At 41.3% G+C, this 17,218-nt stretch overlaps 1 protein-coding gene across 11 annotated transcripts in view; it reads left to right on the top strand.

Annotated features, from left to right (window-relative positions):
- Window positions 1-17,218, top strand: part of AGRN (agrin) — a 704,390-nt gene that overhangs the window by 496,941 nt on the left and 190,231 nt on the right. For all 11 annotated transcript variants that reach the window (XM_082274335.1, XM_082274327.1, XM_082274332.1 and 8 more), the window contains one exon: window positions 16,833-17,054. In XM_082274335.1, the coding sequence (XP_082130461.1) occupies window positions 16,833-17,054 (222 nt within the window). The remainder of the gene's footprint in view (window positions 1-16,832; window positions 17,055-17,218) is intronic.

Genomic DNA, 17,218 nt, shown 5'->3' with positions numbered 1-17,218 from the left:
ACATTTCTGGCTAATACGTTTCTTTAATCGCACATCACAGGACACAGAGCAGCTATATTCATTACTATCTGGGTTATATGCCACCTATAGGTGAATGGACACTGGCAACCAATTAAGTTAGGAAGTCCCCCTCTATGTAACTCCACCCATACAGTAAGTACCTCAGTTTTTTCGCCAGTGTCCTAAAGGTTATGGTCACGGTTGGAGAAGCTCTCCATATTTTTATGTTTTTTTTCAAAGAAGAAGAAAAAAAGATTATGCTACAAACCCCAATCAAGATCTCTGATCTAAGGGGATTAGCTATCAGATCCAGTAAAAGTAAAACACTAAAAGTATGGTACCTGAGCCTCGGTAAAGGAGAAACAAGGTTTTGCCTGTAATGTAACCTTCTTAGGCGCTGGACCCTGGGATCTGGACCCTTGGTAAAACCAACCCCAAAGGCGCTTCGGCAGGGTGCTCTACAGGTCTAAGGGAGTGGCCCCTAAAAAACAAGGGGACCCAGTCCTTGAAGGTCGACAAGCGACAGAAACCCGACTTGATGGGTGAAGATTGGATTCTTGTTATAAGCGTATTTTTTTTTTTTTTGCGCTGTTACCTTCTGATAGCCGATACCAAGTGCCATGTTAAGGTCTTCATCTGAGACAGTAGATGTATCAGCTGTGACGAAGCATACCCTGTTCGCTTACATTCTGCTTTCACCCCCTGATGCTTGGCATGCAGGTTTTCACCTGGGCGCAGAAGCACCCGCGCATTCGTTCCCTCTGTGGCTTTAGGTCAGGGGGCACCTTTAGTGACATCCCTGTGGCAAAGGATCGCACGCTCGAATATTTGCTATTTACAGGCACAGGTGTGCACATGGAGCCAGGAGGGGGCATGTCTTGATGCGATCGGCGTTCACGTGGATGCGGACGTAGCATGCCGCACATGGGCAGTAACAAGCGCAAACAGCGCGACTTTTAGGGAAGTGTTCCCAGCGTGCAAGCTTCTGTGAGAGGCTGGAGTGGATGCAAAGCAGCAGCAGCTGGGTGCGTAAGTCAGTGTGGGTGCATGTTTACAGGCACGGACAGTTTCTGTTACTGTGATAAGCTTATAGCTTTGCACAAGCCTTGAGTACACTAAACTTACTACCTCAAGTTTTCTTGCTTGGAGCAATATCCTCCCGAAAGAGGAGTGGGGGGGGGGTGCACAGCTGGAAGGTGCCACCTTCAGGATCCTAGCCGTGCTTCCTCTGTGTTTACCTCCCCTGAAGGGCCAGAGGTGACTTGCGAATCTCAGCCATTACGGTTGTCAGGCATAGTAGCCACATCCAGTGCTTCTGTCTCAGACTACATCACTAAGGACAATTTTACATCGGCGTAAGCCAGCTTTGGGGGTAAAATTGCTGGCATGATTGCAGCATCGCAAGGAGGGACAAAACGTGATAGATCCCCTCACTTGAGCCCCCCCCCCCATTTTAGTTCAGGATTGGGCAGATGATGTGGATGAAATAGCTGTATATGACCCAGTAGAAAGTCAAGCTGAGGTTTCCACTTCTAAGGAGTGGGGATCTGAGACGTCATTCTGGGCCTCTCAATCCCAGAGATTGTTTGTTCAGTCTCTCACTGAAATGGTAGGGTCTGGATTTAAATGACCTCCCTTAGAGTTGTCTGAGAGACTCCCTTAGAGTCTTTCCTCTTTAGGCTCATTGTGCCCTCCTCTAAGTTTCCCTTACACCCCCTCTTAGAGCAGATAGTTAATGCTGATTGAGATCATCCTGATAGAATTTTTGTTCCTCCCAAAAGGTTTTCTTTGCTGTATCCTATGGAGGAAACGTTCACAAGAAAATGGAGTATACCTACTGTGGATGCTGCCATTTCTTCTGTTAACAAAAGCTTAACTTGTCCTGTAGATAATGCCCAGGTTTTTAAGGATCCAGCTGATAAGAAGTTGGAATCTTTATTAAAAGCTTGCATTGCCATTGCGGGGTCTGCAATACAACCGGCAGTGGCAGCTATACGAGTTTGTCAGTCTTTAAAAGACCGTATTAAACGAGTTTCCAGGACGGGTTCCCTCTCAGGGAGAGTCTGTGGTAGATTTGGCATATCTACCTCAGACTCCGTTTTGCAGTAGATGCTCCTAAAGACTCCATTCAGCAAATATCACTGTGTGCTCTTTTGTCAGTACATTTGCGCAGAATCCTGTGGCTAGAAAGCTGGTCTGCAAAATTACCGTGTAAAAAACTGCTGTCTGGCTTTCCCTTTCATGGGGAGTGCCTATTTGGTGACAATCTGGATAAATATAACCAAAAGATTTGGGGGGGGGGGTGCATTGCTACCAGTTAAAAGGAAAAGCAAATGTCCTTCTTTTAAGGTTTCCAACATTCAGACTTCCAGTACTTCTAATCCCAGGCAGTTTGGCAGTTTTGACGGCCTCAGCCATCTGCATCTAGAACCAGGCCTTCAGGTCATGGACAGAAGAAATCCTGGGCCGAAAAACCTACCAAGTCTAGATCTAAATTTACCTTGTGAAGGGATGCCACTCAGTCGGGTGGGGGGAAGGCTGCTATGGTTCTCGAAGGTCTGGGTGGAAATAATTCAGGACAACTGGGTTATTTCCACTATTGCGCAGGGGTACAAACTAGAATTTCGGTGTTTCCTCATCCTCGATTTGTAAAGTCAAACATACCTACAGATCCTCTAAAGAGAAGAGCTCTCTTTCTGGCTCTGGAGCATTTAAGGTCTCTAAGAGTGATTACAGAAGTTTCGGATGACAAAAGATTCAAGGGTTTTTACTCAAACCTTTTCATAGTCCCCAAACCAAACAGGGATGTGAGACCTATTCTGAATCTCAAAGCTCTGAACCAGTTTCTAAACATTCGCACTTTTTGAATGGAGTCAATTCGCTTAGTCATGGCCTCTTTGCAGGGAGGAGAATTTCTAGCATTCATAGACATCAAGGATGCATACCTTCATGTGCCTATCTTTCAGGACCATCAAAGGTTTTTACACTTTGCAATAGAAAACCAAAATTTTCAGTTTGTGGCTCTGCCCTTCAGGCTGGCCACAGCTCCACAAGTGTTTACAAAGATCCTAGCCCTTGTATTGGCTGCTCTAAGGTCTCAAGGGATAGCAGTGGTAGCATATCTAGATGATGTGTTACTTATAGATCGATCGGCTTCGGCTCTAAGCCAAAATGTGTTCCGGACAGTTCAGTTCTTAGAACGTCTGGATTGGATTCTGAACTTAGCAAAGTCAGCATTGCAGCCGATCCAGCGTCTGGAATATCTGGGTTTCCTTGTGGACACAGTACAGGCAAAGGTATTCTTGTTGCTAAGAAAGGTCGTAGACCTGAAGGATCTGGTTCGGTCCATAAGAAGGAAAAAGTATCCTTCTGTACATTGTTGCATGAGGTTATTAGGGAAGATGGTGTCCTCTTTCGAAGCAGTTCCCCTTGCTCAATTCCATGCCAGACCTTTACAGAACAACATTTTGTCAGCCTGGAGCAGAAAAATCCAGGTCTTAGATTGGTGCATGTCTCTGGTACCGGGGGTACTTCAAAGTCTAAGTTGGTGGTTGATAGCCGGGAATTTGGAAGAAGTAAATTGTTTCTTCCAGTAGTTTGGAAGGTGGGGACTACAGATGCCAGTCTCTCTGGCTGGGGAGCAGTTCTGAAGGAAGCCACTGTCCAAGGAAAATGGTCTTGGGTAGAAAGGATCCTTCCCATCAGTATCCTGGAACTCCGAGCAGTTTGTCGGGCATTAAAGTACTTGATGCCCAGACTTCCATGCCTGTCGGCAGTTTTTATTCCGGTAATAGAAAACTGGCAGGCAGACTTTCTGAGTCGTCGGCAGATGTTTCCGAGGGAATGGTCCTTATACCCCAAGATTTTTGCATTGATCTGTCAGATGTAGATCTGTTGGCATCCAGGTTCAACAAACAAGTTGAAAAAGTTTGTGTCCAGGACCAGGGATCCACTCGCATTCGGAGTGGATGCCTTGTTGACTCCTTGGGAGGAGTTTTCCCTGTTCTATGCCTTTCCTCCGGTTCAGCTGCTGCCGCGTCTTCTACGCAGGATCTAGGTAGAGGAGAAATCAGTAATCCTGGTGGCTCCAGCGTGGCCCAGGAGGTTTTGGTACGCACAAATTCTAAAGTTGGCAGTGGCAAGCCCTTGGACTCTTCCACCACGTCTGCACCTGCTTTGTCAGGGTCCAATATTTCACCCTGCTTTATAGTCTTTAAATTTGACAGCTTGGCTATTGAAGCCTGGATCTTGAAGGAACAGGGTATATCTGGCCCTATAGTCTCTACCCTGATAAATGCTAAAAAAACAGAGGCATTTATTACAGGATCTGGAAGTTTTACATTTCCTGGTGTGAGGCCAGGAAATGTCATCCCCTTAAACATGTCATCGGGAGAATTCTAGCCTTTTTGCAAGTAGGGGTAAATATGAAGTTAGCCTTAGGCATTAATAAGGGTCAAATTTTAGCCTTATAATTTTTTTTTCAGACACCAATTGCTTTGCAATCCTTAGTTCGAACCTTCGTTCAAGGGGTGCTACATATGCTTCCGCCATTAAGGCCACCATTGTGTTCTTGAGATCTAAATTTGGTGCTGGCAGTTTTACAGAAATAGCCTTTTGAGCCAATGCGGCATATTCCTCTGGTTCTTTTGACCAAAAGGTTAGTCTTTTTGGCTGCAGTAACTTCAACCAAAAGAGTATCATAATTGGTGGCTCTTTCTTGTAAAGAGCCATTTTTGATTTTTACATCAAGTTAGGGTGATTCTACGTCCACAACCAGGTTTTTTTGCCCAAGGTGGTGTCAGCTTATGATTTAAATCAGGACATTATACTGCCTTCCTTCTTTACAAATCCCCAAACAGCAGAGGAAAAGTTGTTATATTCTCTCAATGCAGTATATGCATTCAAAATTTATTTGAAGAGGTCAGCTCAGATTCCTAAGACCGACTTTTTGTTCATGCTGCCAGAAGGGCCTTAGAAAGGGCAGGCAGCATCTAAGTCTACAATGTTTTACCAATGGATTTGCCAGGTTTTTATCCAGGCGTATGGTTTAAAAGGGAAGGTTCCAACTTTTCCAGTAAACACACATTTTACTAGAAGAATAGGTGCATACGTTCACTAGATTCTATCAAGTGGATGTTAGGACCCAGGAGGAGTCTGCATTTGGCCACAGTGCTCTGCGGACAGCTATGTAGAACTTTTGCGGTCTGATGGCAGAGTGCATTGCTTTGGGATGTCCCAGATAGTAATGAACATGGCTGCTCTGTGTCCCGTGATGTACAATAAAGAAATATGGATTTTTCCTACAACTTACCTGTAAAATCCATTTCTTGGAGTACATCATGAGACACAGAGGTCCCTCCCCTCTTGTCATGGATGTTTATTGCTTGCTACAAAACTGAGGTACTTCCTGTATGGGAGGGGTTATATAGAGGGAGACTTCCTGTCTTAATTGGTTGCCAGCAACCATTCACCTATAGGTGGCATATAACCCAGATAGTAATGAATATGGCTGCTCCATGTCCCATGATGTACTCCAAGAAATGTATTTTACAGGTAAGTTGTAGGAAAAATCCATATATTAGTGGGTTTCGTGTTCTGTCTGACCTTAGGAAGGTCTTTAAATTTTAAATGTTTAAAGAAAAAGAATATTTATTGAATCAGGTTGAATGATAATTGAACACTTGGAACCTAAAGTAGAACTATAGGCAAACTTTTTTTTTTTTTCATTTTGGATAGAGTAAGGGAGGGTTATAACCCTTGTGAGATTTTTTTTTTCACCATCGGTGTTCCATTTTGGAGATTTTCCTTCACTTCCTGTCCCATCGCCAAACAGGAAGTGAGAGGAAATCCCTGCAAATTAAGGGAATTCCTTGGGGACTGTCCTATTTGGAAGAGTTCCCCCCTATTACTTTTCTGGGGACAACCTTAAATTTGAGGTTTTCTTTTGCTTTCATTTTCAATGATAATGGTAAACAGGCAAATAGAGAGGAAGAATTTCCCTAACAGGGGCACAGACAGCAATAAAAACTGACAAGTGTCCTAATCCCTCTCCACTCCATCCAATCTAAAAAAAAGTTTTTTGCCTTTAGTTAAACCTTAAGGTTAAATCCTGTCCCTCTGAAATGCAAAATAAACTGCTTACAGGATAATAATTCCCCAGTGCTATCAGATGAAACAGATACAAATTTCCTGATTTCTTGCTGTACTCACACTGACCACCTGATGCAATCATTTGCACCCCCTGAGGGCCCTTTCACACTGATCAATTTTTCTTCAGTTTTTGCCTTACAAAAAGCAGCAGAAAAATGCATGACCTATCCTTTGGAATCCTATGAAACTCTTCACACTAGTTAGTGACGGTCAGTGACATTTTTAAAAGTCCTGCATGCTGCTTTTTTAGTGCATGCTTGGTGCGGTGAAAAAAATTCACCAAAAACGCAGCTCCACATTGCAATGAATAGAAAGTGCTTAAAAAGCTTGCAGTTGTGTTTTAGTGCATTTTTTGAGTCAGTGTCCTTTTTTCATAGGAGCAAAAAGCACAGGAAACGTGGCAAAAATGCAGCAAAAAAAAAAAAAAAAAACGCATATGAGTTTTTACTGCATTTTTGCAACGGAGCAGTATGAAAGCAGCCTAATGGAATCATTTTCACGCAATCAGAACTGTCGGTTATCTTTCAATGTGTGGTCTCCTTCCTCTAGATCTGCATATCTGTCAATGTCACCAGCAGCTCTGCTATAAAAGCAGGCATGACATTTACTGCATTGCATAATGATACTTTAGTGCTCATGCAGATAACACTGAAGCTGATTGATAAAGGGAATTTTATTTAGCATGCTGACAGACCCTTTAGAGAAATCCACTATATTGATGCAAAAAACCTCTCCTAAATCAGACTTTTGGTTTCCTTGGAACCCCCTGGCAGCACAATATCGTTGCAAAGATATGTGACAGGATAACAGAATTCTATTATCTACACTGGTTGTGAAGTGATCCTGTACGATATAAAGGCTGGCAGGATCTCCCTGCTGAGCTTATTGGCTCATGAAAAGGTGGCATGAGCAGCAATAGCCTCTGCAGCAAGGGGAAGCATTTGTCATTTAAAATATACGGTTGTAATAACATCAGAAAAAGTGCCTAATAAATCTACCTTGCCTATGTCTCATATATATTGTATGTAAAATGATTTTGCATACACAGCAGAGCTGCAATAAAAGCTTACAGAAGAGGGAGCCATATTCATTAGATACAATGTCTGTGCAAATATTTATATATGTTGTACTTGCACATAGAACTATGCATGTTCTATGTTGTATTTTAAAAGTATTGCTGCATGCAGTATATTCTTTATTAAATTGCAATGATTCAGAAGCATAAAAAAGTCACAGGGTCCTGGTGCAAAATGTGAAAAGGTCCTGCTTCAAATATCAATAATATTTTGAGGTCCTCTTCAGACCTTAAAGTGTGTGTATATATATATACATATATATATATATATATATATATATATATATAAACCCAGTAAAAAATTTAATATAGTACAGATTACTAGTCCTTAGATGTGGTGGCTACATTGTAGAAGTCCACTAAATATAGATTTTGGTACTGAAACCGAAAATGACAGTTTTTTTTTAAATATATATACACTCTTTGCAGCTATAACAGCTTCATCTCTTCTGGGAAGGTTGTCCACAGTGTGCCTAAGGGAATGTTTGACCATTCCTCCACAAGCACATTTGTGAGGTCAGGCACTGATGTTGGACAACAAGGCCTGGCTTGCAGTTTCCACTCCCAAAGCTACAGTTCATTGAGGGAAAAAGTGAAGTAGAGCATGATCCCCTCCCTTCGGAGACTGGGCCGCAGGGCGGTATTCCAACATGATAACGACCCCAAACACACCTCCAAGACGACCACTACCTTGCTAAAGAAGCTGAGGGTAAAGGTGATGGACTGGCCAAGCATGTTTTTTGAGCATTTGTGGGGCATCCTCAAACGGAAGGTGGAGGAGTGCAGGGCCTCTAACATCCACCAGCTCCCTGATGTCATCATGGAGGAGTGGAAGAGGACTCCAGTGGCAACATGTGAAGCTCTGGTGAACTCCATGCGCAATAGGGTAAAGGCAGTGCTGGAAAATAATGGTGGCCACATAAAATATTGACACTTTGGCCCAATTTGGACATTTTAACTTAGGGGTGTAGTCACTTTTGTTGCCAGTGGTTTAGACATTAATGGCTGTGTGTTGAGTTATTTTGAGGGAACAGCAAATTTACATTGTTATACAAGCTGTACACTCACTGTTGTAGCAAAGTGTCATTTCTTCAGTGTTGTCACATGAAAAGATATAATCAAATATTTACAAAAATGTGAGGGGTGTAATCACTTTTGTGAGATACTGTAAGTATAAGGCGAGGGGGGGGGGGGAGCTGGATGGGGGAAAGCTGCACCCAGAAGGTTTTTTACCTTAAAGCATAGAATGCATTAAGGTAAAAAAAAAAACCTTCTGCCTTTAGAGCCACTTAAAGTGCCCCTTGCAAAAAGTGTCAAGGACAGACACTGCAATATTTTACATTTTCGTTGAGTTTGGTTTCCCTTTAACAGGAAGATCTCAGGATAAAAATATGTGGAGTGTTATTTCTATAACAATCAGTGGGTGATAGGTCACCTGAAGTCTGCTGGTTGCTGGACTCTTAATGCCTGACCTCAGACACTATTTCCCTTCTTCTGCAGTGTGTGTGCAGTCAGGCAGCTGACAGGCAACAACTGTGATACTTAAATTGCTCTCGAACCTGCTGACACTTTCGCTAAAGAGTCCGACTCAGACCAATTAGGCAAAGCTAAATAAGGGGGGAATATACATTAGAACTTTAACAGGTAAGCCTGAACATTTTCTATATTTTAAAACTTAGATTACCGCATAAGCTCAGTCGTGACTGGTTCTTTTTAAAGTCTTGCTTTCAAAAGATGCCAACAGGTCCAACCACCCACCAGTATCTTATGTGTTATTGGCAGCATACATTGTGATCTTAGGTGTACCAACCAGCCTTAGGACCTACATAGGGGTTTAGGGGGAGAATATACTAAGAGATTTCCCCTGGAGAAGACTCAATGGCAGGGTGGAAAGCCCGTGGAAGGGAGGTCTTATAGTGCAGTTCTTGTGACATTAGGAAGCCAGCAAATGATAAAGCCCTTCGGGGTCCTCCCATAACAAATACTGTTTTCTTGGATGGATAGTCCATTAATTGAGTATTATTGATTGTTTCCTGGATGCTGTCATGGTGGGACACCTACGACTTCCTTGATGGGGTCATTTGATAACACTGTGCACAAAGTAGTATAAAGAACTTTTAGTACTAAGTAATTGTTAAGCTGGCAAACAGTAGTTAGAATGTTCCTACGAATGTTTGTATGAGCATTCGTATGAAAATTCTAATCAGTACCTTTGATGACTTGATGAATGTCAATTGAAAGTACAATAACGTTGAAGTTAGGTGTGAATCGGCTTTCCCAAATGAAAACCACATTACTGTTAGAAATTTGTTTGTTCAAGAAAAATTCTCAAACCCATACCTTTTAATGTTTTCTATACTGTGGTTGAAAATGAATGTTGATTTGACTCCATTAACGTATATAAAATTGAATGAAATTGAAAAACAAAAACAAACATTTTCAAATGAAATTCTATTAGTGTTATGGCCAGCTTAACTTCTAGAGGCTTGTTCATACAAGTTCTAAATGGTTAGTCTGAAAAAGTTTTTCTTCATTTTGTTTTCACTTCAAAATTTAGTTATTTCTAAAAGTTCGTAATTTTCCAAACTTACTGTAATTCCACAATTTCTTCTTTCATGTACTCTGTTCAAATTCGTATACTTTATAAAGTGAACAAAAAACAATTTTAAAAAATTCTATATTGAATGATCGATGATTGAAGCATACAATTTTTTTTTAAATTCAAGTCTTTTCCTCCAGTGTTTCACCAATTTTGCAAGATCTGCAAAAGTTTTCAAATTTTCAATTCAAAATTTAGTTTTTTTTACCAGTTTGGGCCTAAATTACTGTAATAAAGCAATTTTTACAATTTGTCTAGTTCACTAACCTAAAGATCACTTCTTTATTAATACACAGAGAAAATGGTTGGACAATTCTGTAAGTAAACTTGTAAAAATGAAACTTGATTTATTTCACACAGTTTATAAGTAAGCCTTAGGGCTCTTTCACACGGGCTTTCCGTGTGAGAGCTCCGCTGCGGTCCTTTTTTTTCTTTTTTTTCACGGAGCGGATGACATTTCTGTCATCTGCTCCGTAGGTCCGCATATCATCCCATCCGTTTGCGGATGATATGCGGACCTAATGTAAGTCTATGGGGATTGCGGATGTCAGCGGATGACACCGCTGACATCCGATTTTCCTTCCTTTCCGTTTTTTGAACGGAGGAAAAATAGGGTTCTGTTCCGTTCGAAAAAACGGAACAGAACTGAAAGGAAGGAAATCGGATGTCAGCGGATGGTATTCCGCTGACAGCCGCAATGCCATAGACTTACATTATGTCCGCAAATCATCCGCAAAAAAATAGGATGATTTGCGGACATACGGAAAGCCCGTGTGAAAGAGCTCTTAAAGGATAAGTTCATCTTTGGAAACATGTTACATGTTCCATCTGTTTTTAGGGTGGAACATGTAACATGTTCCCACTGCTGCAGCCGCTCCTCGCTACTCTCTCTTCCTGTGACAACAATACTCGGAGAAGTTCCCCATACTAGCTGTCAATTTTTTAAAACAGGGTGGCTGTGCGGGACTCCACCCACATGACCGCGTCATTCATTTACGGAGCTCTGGATGAACTTTAAGTCCCAACATCTTTTTCGGCTGTCGGCTTGTAGTTCTCAATGAACTACCATGGGCCCACAGCACTGTTGAGTGCTGTGGTAGTTCATTGAGTCTTCCTGTCAGTGTGAAACTGCCTGCCCATATGATGTACGGGGCAGACAGATCACACTGACAGTGTGCAGGAGACATGCATGGCGTCAGGGATCTGCTGACCGCTGGTGCAATGCTTTCCAGACTCCTAAAAAAAATAAAATAGTAAATGCACATTTTGTTATCTGCAAAAAAATGTGCATTTATTTATTCATTTTTTAAGGCCTCTTGCATAGTGCAGCTTGAAAAAGCTTGAGTACATTTTTTTTTTTTTTATTACTGAGCTAAAAAAAACAGCCCGTTAATTGTAATGTGCCTATGCAGTAAAGAGATAGAAAAATCAGCTTTTTTGGTCAGTAGTTTACGCCTCATGCGTGCAAATAGACACAAATGGGCACAAACCCACAAATGCCCATTTACATACTGTGCAGATCAAGAACATGAGAATACATTTTTGCGCATTTGTGCAAAAATGCACATGGAATTGCACAAACGCATATATGCGAAAATGCGCGTAAATACATAAAAAAAATCTGAAAAAGTAGATGCTCAATCAGAAGTATCATGTTCAAGAGGCCTAATGCCTCATACACACGGTCAGATAATCGTACAACTTATCGTTCGCATTTTGTTGCATGATACTAATATCGAATTCAACAATGCGTACTTAGCGTATTATTTTTTCGTACGATTCTAGAAAAGCTTCCTCTTTGTGTAGCTACGTATCAGATAGTGCAACACAAAAACAATGGCAGCCAGGCTTTTTCCGGGTAATTTTTGTGTTTCTGATCATGTGTGGTCTTTGCCTATCGATTTTTAACGGACGCATACTGTACTGATTAAACGATTGTCGTTCGCTAGGCTATCATACGACATAAGCTTTCATGTTTTTCCCTTCAGGTTTTGTTGGACAAACTGTCGTGATCGGCTGTCGAAAGCTGTGTACTAACTATCAGATTATTCAAGTCTAAAGTGATTTTTTTTCGTACGATAATCTGAACGCGTGTACGAGGCATAGGAGTGAATTTATCCTTTAAAACAGCCAGTCAGAAACTAGCTTACTGTGGGTTAGTACTCCTACACTAACAAAATATATTTTTCAAAAGATTTTGGAGAATAATTTGCTCACCACTGCAGTCAAATAAACTAAAATATATTAGTGAAAGTGTTGAAACAAGAATGGGTTTCTTCAGCCTACTAAAAAGACAGCGTGCAAATTGTCCCCCTGGCAAACATTTAAAGGTAAGATGATAAAAAATACAAAAAAAACACATGAAAAGCACAACATAAAACACTTGTTTAAAAAGCTATAAACTGCAACTTTTCAAACACCAAATATTTAGTACATTTGAAAAAAAAAATCCATTTATGAAGCTAGTTTAAGAATTCTCATGATGTTGCATTGTGCAGCTTTTTGATCTGCTGTATTTCAATTTCTAAGCATTTCAAATTTACATTTAGAAGCAAAGGCCTACAACCACTAATATCACCATGGAAACCAGGATCTCCGCGGATGGGAAAAAAAAAAATCTCACAATAGCCTTAATTTCAGGCTACACTTTTTCAAATCTGGAGAAAAATGTTTTCCAAAGTGATGAAATGAAACAATAACAGATGTTATTTCTTCCAGACTTGTCAGGCTTTACTAGTTGCTTAACCCCCATTTTAGCAAAGCAACCCAATTCTTTTTTTTTTTTCATTTTCTGGGACGGCAGGCGCTATAGCACTGGAAGGGCTGCATAAATAGGTCAAGCCATGAGGGAAAAGGAAGCAATTACTCTTTCTAAGACAGGATCTATGGATCTGTAAGGACACAGCTATCTGCTGTGTGAAACCTGAATCTGATTGTATCTAATTGTATATGAACGTGTTTCGCTTGTATTGCTCCATATTGGAACAGAGAGGTGGAGTTCAGCTTTGGCCCAGCTGTCACATGGATGATGGTAGTAATTGAAGGTAGCCATTTTGTGTTTGGTGCCATATTGTAAATAGCAAGATAAAGAATATTTGATTTGCCCTTAGCTTGCTTAATCTGTTGGAGATCCAGGGCTGCTTTTAGATTTATTTGTGCACTACCTAGAAGTCACTATGGAAATCCACAAACAAAGAATAATCCTTTAGTCTAAAAAATGCTGAAAAAATGCACACTTTCCCAGGAGATTGTGAGGGAACACATCTTGAATGCCACCATATGTGACGACCAAATATTTGCTGCATGATTATTTTCTGATGGAATGAAGTGGAAGACAAACAATTTTCAGTACTGTAATGAAGCAGACTTTTTTATGTTGCAGTTGGCTATGTGCAGATGGCCTTGCAATCTATGCATGTTATAATTTTGCTTGCACAAAAAAGGTGTACTATTTAATTGGTCCACACTTCTAAACCAATCACTTTTTATTAAAAGGGGATATAGTATAATAAGTGGGTGTTTTTTTGGTGTTTAAAATAAAGTTATGATATAAGATGGTGTTTACTATTGTCCTGATCAAAGAATCTATATTTTTTGGAATATATTGGTTTGGTATGGGAAAAGCTCAATTGCTCATTTCACCTTTCACCTTTCTATTAGTATATGAGTATACTAATATATATATAGTATATATTATATAATATATATAGTATATGATCCCAAGGAGACCTTACATTGTAGACTTTTGCCATTAAGGCTCTGTTCGCACCTAGGCAATTTGAATCATGGGCAGAATTGCCGCGTTATTCACGGCAAATCACGAGATGCATGTGCAATGTCATTACTTCTTAATTGCACCCCAATCGCGGCAAATCACAGGAGTAGGCGCTTCTGCTGAGTGACGGACTCCCGCGTTGTGGTTTGCCACAATTGCAGCACAATTTATCGTGGTAAAATAGCTGCATGATTTAGGTGCATTAAGAAGTAATGGCATTGCACACGCTTGCCGCGATTTTGAATCATGGGCAGAATCGCTGCATTCAAGTCGTGGCGATTCCACCTGCAATTCAAATCGCCCAGGGGTGAACAGAGCCTGATGCCTACTTCTATTCCAGTGCTGGTTTTGTCTCCCTCCTCGTCACACAATCACATGGGAAAGTCTGCAAAATCAGCTGCGATTATTTTTTTAATCACATTTTTGATGAAGTGCGTGCTACTTGATGTGTACTAAAAGTATAACTAAAGGCAAAACTTTGGAGATGGCTTAGAAAACCCCTCAGTTTTTTTTTTTTTGCTGTCTCTGCCCCCATTAGGGATTTACCCTCTCTATTTTGCCATGTTTACTGTTATAATAGAAACTGAAAGTTAAAGAACATCCCACATTTTGATTTGTCCTCATAAAAGTAATAGAGGAGAAATATCCCAATTGGGACTCTAGCCCTGGTGACCTGGAGGGCTCCAAGGGATTTTGTTTGCGGAGATTTCCTCTCATTTCCTGTTTTGGCTGTGGGACAGTAACTGAAGGGAAATCTCCCCAGTGGGACACAGATTGCAAAAAATAATCCTTACAGGGGTTATACCCCTCCCTTACTCTATCCAAAATTAAACAAAAGTTATGCCTATAGTTCTGCTTTAAGGTCTAACTGAGGCAGATTTTTAGTACTCACAGGATTTGGAATGATAATCTCTATTATTCAAGCAGGTTATTTTTTTTTTTTAGAGTACATATTGCCAATAGGAAAATATTAAGACAGTATTCCCTTGGATATATATGCAAGAGGAAAAAGCTAATTTTTTATCCAAGCAAGTAGCAGTTTTGTGATTTGTTAAATACCAAAATAAAATAGAGTAAGTTTATGCTCAAATGCTTTTAACCTCTTGGCGCCGACGGTACACATATATACGGCCTCTCGGCGGGCTGGCCTTAACACAGAGTGGTCGCATATTTGTGTACCAGAATGTAAATGCAGCTGCACCCTGTACACTCCCGGCACAGTTACCAGCGGCTAACGATCATGTGACCGCTGTGACAGCCAATCACATGATCATAAACCCCTTCCCCTGCCTCCCAACATCTTAAACCCCTTAAAGGGCCAGGAGGCGGCACCCCCAAGGGGTTAAATGTAATGCATTGCAGTTTAAGGCCCCTTTCACATGGAGACGGAGTCCGTTCTGCTCAGCGGGTGATCCATCCGCCAATCCCCGCTGAGCAGGCGGATGACAGCTCCGTCTCCGCTCTGTGTGCTGAGACAGAGCTGTCAGATCCCCGCTGTCCTCTATGGAGACATCGGATGAGAATGGATCTCCTGTCCATTCTTATCCAATCCCATCCGATCCTCCAGACAGATGGAAAATAGGGTTTCCATCTGTCCGGATTTCACGGACAGGATCGGAATCGGATAGCAGCAGTTGTCAGCGGAGATGTCTTTTTTAAAGGGGAAAAACATTTTTAAAGGGTAAAAAAATTCTGAGCGATTTGAACATATAAAATTGTTAAGAAAACACAAATGTCACCACATGCTGTTGTCTGCATCGATGAATGAGTCCATTAGCGGCGAACCCTAGTCCTCTCACGCAATTTTCTACGTCTTCAGAGCCTCAGCAACAGCAACATCAGGAGCATTTCCTCACACATGCTCATGATGGGATCCATAGTGAAAACACAAAAATTAAGACCGCTTTCTACAAGCACACTGCGTTCTCTGCTCCCTTCTCTCACAGAATGGCTGAAATAGTTAATAATGCATTGTGGGCATTTGGGAGGGTCTCCTGAGGTTATCTTTAAAAAAAAAAACTATTCTAACCTCAAATGCTCATAACTGCTGCTAAACTCTCATAAACGTGGTATGTAAAAGCTGTAAACAGACATTTTTCACCATCAGTTTCCAGCGTTTAGAAAAGGTTTTCAACAGCCCCTTTCTTTTTGTGATAAAGGTTTTATACAAATGACTAAAAGCTGACCATTGTAAACACCCCTGTCAGTGGTAAATGGTTTGTCCCACCCCTTTAATTGTGTCTGGACAGCTTGGTCTCTTAAAGTAAGTTGAAAGATAACAGACTTCCTGGCCAGATCACAAGGAAAAACAGGAAAAAAGCCTAATAGGAGAACTAATGCAGCCATTATCTTAGAATTAGTAAGCTGCAATTACAATTAATGATTGTAAAGGTCAACATTTTTTTAAAATACCAAACATGTTACACTTACCTGCCCTGTGCAATTTATTTTGCACAGAATGGCCCTGAACCTCCTCTTCTGAGTTCCCCCACCCGTACCGTCTGCTCCTCCTCTTCTCCATCTGCCCCCATAGCAAACCTCTGGCTATGGGGGCAGACGTGCAAGCTTGGTCTCAAGCCAGGCTGTGTGCTTCTATTGACACATACAGCCCAAAATGGCCCCGTCCCTACTCACAGAATTTTTATTGACAGCAGCAGCCTTAAGCCTTTACAAGGATTTTAATATTTTTTGGGGGGGATGGGTGTTCTGCTTTAAAAATAATCTCTTGACAGCTATTTCCATGGCATTCCAGAGGCCTCTCTTCTTTACTGTTTTGTCATTAGCGGTGCCAGTTATCTATCAGTTGACAGCGAATCACAAATGATTGGAAAAGGAGTTCTGTACTAGTGCCAAAGAATCAGCTGTCAAGTGCAGTACTTCATATGTGTCCGAAGATGGCACCATAGGAGACACTGTTTAAGTTAGAAGTATTTTTAATTTGCAAATTCTGTGAATGCTGACATACTGTGTATGTATTATTTAAACATACACGCCTATCTAGCATGCTCTTACATTTCAGTAGTTATTCAGTTGCCCTCTAAAAGCAGTTCTGGGGGGGTATATGTGCACAATTGGCTTGACGTTCCCACCCTTCAACCAGGGGGCAGAGTGTTATTAGCATGCAATACTACCCCCGCTTGCCCTGCTTGCTTCTCGGGGCAATTGGAATGGTGCCATTGGCACCAAACACTGCATGGTATACTTCTAAGTCTGTCTATTTCTATTTCTTGCAGATCTTCATGCTCCCAGCCCTTGCCTGAATGTGGACTGCAGCTTTGGAGCAGCCTGCGTGGTGAAAAACAAAATGCCAGTTTGCGAATGCCAGCAAGTGTGCCAGAGCGTCTACGACCCCGTCTGTGGCAGTGACTCGCGCACATATGGCAATCCTTGCGAGTTGGAGGCCACCGCTTGTGCACTGAAAAAGGAGATCACAATTAAGCACAAGGGGCCCTGCGGTAAGGGGAGAATAAAATGCCAGCTGTGCTCTTAAAGCCTACTTTATCTGTTAATCGATAGCAACATGGTGATTCATTAGCACACAGCAAACCATGGAGGCAGGATAATACCCTGCTTTATTTATTCTGAAAATACTTGCAATAGCCTTACTGAATGCAAATTG

This window comes from Pelophylax lessonae (assembly GCF_965119305.1).
Source record: "Pelophylax lessonae genome assembly, chromosome: 12".
In the NCBI taxonomy this organism is placed as follows: Eukaryota; Metazoa; Chordata; class Amphibia; order Anura; family Ranidae; genus Pelophylax; species Pelophylax lessonae.
The sequence above is the reverse complement of the archived record's forward strand: the minus strand, read 5'-3'. Positions and strand labels throughout refer to the sequence as shown.